The 2,500-nt window shown below is 44.9% G+C and overlaps 1 protein-coding gene across 1 annotated transcript in view; it reads left to right on the top strand.

Annotated features, from left to right (window-relative positions):
- LOC144514057 (sodium/potassium-transporting ATPase subunit beta-2-like) overlaps nt 1–1,996 on the top strand; it is a gene marked incomplete at its 3' end in the record, with an annotated part of 9,536 nt that extends 7,540 nt beyond the window's left edge. Inside the window, exons 4-6 of the mRNA XM_078245250.1 lie at nt 122–201; nt 1,603–1,728; nt 1,937–1,996. Of these exons, the coding sequence (XP_078101376.1) occupies nt 122–201; nt 1,603–1,728; nt 1,937–1,996 (266 nt within the window). The remainder of the gene's footprint in view (nt 1–121; nt 202–1,602; nt 1,729–1,936) is intronic.
- Nucleotides 1,997–2,500: the final 504 nt, after the last annotated feature.

Here is a 2,500-nt window from a genome sequence, read left to right as displayed (position 1 = left end):
GTCTGTCTACCTGTTTGTCTCTCTAACATTAAGACACCTTCCTGTCCCATAAGACATTTAGATGTCTGTCTGTCTACCTGTCTCTCTAACCTGTCTGTCTCTCTAACCTGTCTGTCTGCAGCGTATAACGACAGTTATCAGGTTCAGATGAATGATAACTGTCCTCCAGATCAATTCTTCATTCAAGAGGACAGTGGAGAGGTAAACCTGTCTGTCTACCTGTCTGTCTCTCTAACCTGTCTCTCCCTCTCTCTCTTTGTCTGTCTCGCTAACCTGTCTGTCTCTCTCTCCCTGTCTGTCTCTCTCTCTACCTGTCTGTCTCCCTCTCTCCCTGTCTATCTCTACCTATCTGTCTCTCCTGTCTGCCTACCTGTGTCTCTGTCTGTCTCTCTGTCTCTGTAACCTGTATATCTCTCAAACCTGTCTCTTTCTCTAACCAGTCTCTCTCTCTCTCTCTACCTGTCTCTCTCTACCTGTCTCTTTCTCTAACCAGTCTCTCTCTCTCTCTACCTGTCTCTCTCTACCTGTCTGTCTCTCTCTAACCTGTCTCTCTCTAACCTGTCTCTCTCTCTACCTGTCTGTCTCTCTCTCTAACCTGTCTCTCCCTCTACCTGTCTGTCTCTCTCTCTAACCTGTCTCTCTACCTGTCTCTCTCTAACATGTCTCTCTCTACCTGTCTGTCTCTCTCTCTAACCTGTCTCTCCCTCTACCTGCCTGTCTCTAACCTGTCTCTCTCTCTACCTGTCTGTCTCTCTCTCTAACCTGTCTCTCCCTCTACCTGTCTGTCTCTCTCTCTAACCTGTCTCTCTACCTGTCTCTCTCTAACATGTCTTTCTCTACCTGTCTGTCTCTCTCTCTAACCTGTCTCTCTCTACCTGTCTGTCTCTAACCAGTCTGTCTCTCTACACTTCTGTCTCTCTAACCTGTCTCTCTCTCTACCTGCCTGTCTCTCTAACCTGTCTCTTTCTCTTTTCTGTCTGTCTCTCTGACCTGTCTCTCTCTCTAATCTGTCTCTCTCTAACCTGTCTTTCTCTCTACCTGTCTGTTTGTCTCTCTCTAACCTGTCTCTCTCTACCTGTCTCTCTCTAACCTGTCTCTCTCTACCTGTCTGTCTCTCTAACCTGTCTCTCTCTCTAACTGTCTGTCTCTCTCTCTAACCTGTCTCTCTCTACCTGTCTCTCTCTAACTTGTCTGTCTCTCTCTCTAACCTGTCTCTCTCTCTACCTGTCTGTCTCTAACTTGTCTGTCTCTCTAACCTCTCTCTACCTGTCTGTCTCTCTAACCTGTCTGTCTCTCTACCTGCCTGTCTCTTTCTAACCTGTCTGTCTCTCTCTCTACCTGTCTGTCTCTCTAACCTGTCTGTCTCTCTACCTGTCTGTCTCTCTAACCTGTCTGTCTCTCTACCTGTCTGTCTCTCTAACCTGTCTCTCTAACCTGTCTGTCTCTCTAACCTGTCTCTCTAACCTGTCTGTCTCTCTAACCTGTCTGTCTCTCTATCTACCTGTCTCTCTCTAACCTGTCTGTCTCTCTACCTGTCTGTCTCTCTAACCTGCCTGTCTCTTTCTAACCTGTCTGTCTCTCTCTCTACCTGTCTGTCTGCAGGTCAGGAATAACCCAAAGCGTTCGTGTCAGTTTAACCGCTCCATGTTGGAAGAGTGCTCTGGGATTTCAGACCGTTTCTATGGTTACAGCAGAGGTCAGCCCTGCGTCCTCATCAAACTAAACCGGGTATGTTCCCCTCCATCCCATAATAACCTTCAATCACTTTGCCTGCATAGTCGCATATAGCCCTGCCCATGTATATATATATATATATATATATATATATTTACACACACCTACACCCCCTACCTACAGCGCGCCGTCCTACCTGTAAATGTATTAATATTATTAGTATTAACCAGTAACCTGTCTGTCTACCTGTCTGTCTCTCCAGGTGATCGGCATGTTGCCGGGGAAGGACGGTCAATCTCCTTATGTCACCTGTGGAGCCAAGGTCTGTACCTGTCTGTCTGTCTGAACCTGTCTGTCTGTCTGTCTCTGTCTGTCTGTCTGTCCATCTGTACCTGTCTGTCTCTCTGAATCTGTCTATCTGTGCTTTTTTTGGCCCTTTTTACACTTTTTGGAGCTTTCATCATTTTTTTTACTTTGGTAGTATTTGCGTCTTAATGTGTAGATGTGTGTGTCTAAATGTGTGTCTAAATGTGTAAATGTATGATAGGCCGTATAGGAAGTAATAAATACTTCTGTCTTACACACACTATCATAATCTTGCATATACTACTATACACATACACACACACTATTATAATCCTTCTACATGTATGTATGAGAGGGTATAGTCGTGTATATGAGAGAGTATAGTAGTATATGTGAGAGAGAGAGTATGGTAGTGTGTGAGAGAGTATAGTAGTGTATGTGAGAAAGTATAGTAGTATATGTGAGAGAGTATAGTAGTGTATGTGAGAAAGTATAGCAGTATATGTGAGAGCATCGTAGT

This window comes from Sander vitreus, unplaced genomic scaffold (assembly GCF_031162955.1).
Source record: "Sander vitreus isolate 19-12246 unplaced genomic scaffold, sanVit1 ctg427_0, whole genome shotgun sequence".
Lineage (NCBI taxonomy): Eukaryota > Metazoa > Chordata > Actinopteri > Perciformes > Percidae > Sander > Sander vitreus.
The sequence above is the reverse complement of the archived record's forward strand: the minus strand, read 5'-3'. Positions and strand labels throughout refer to the sequence as shown.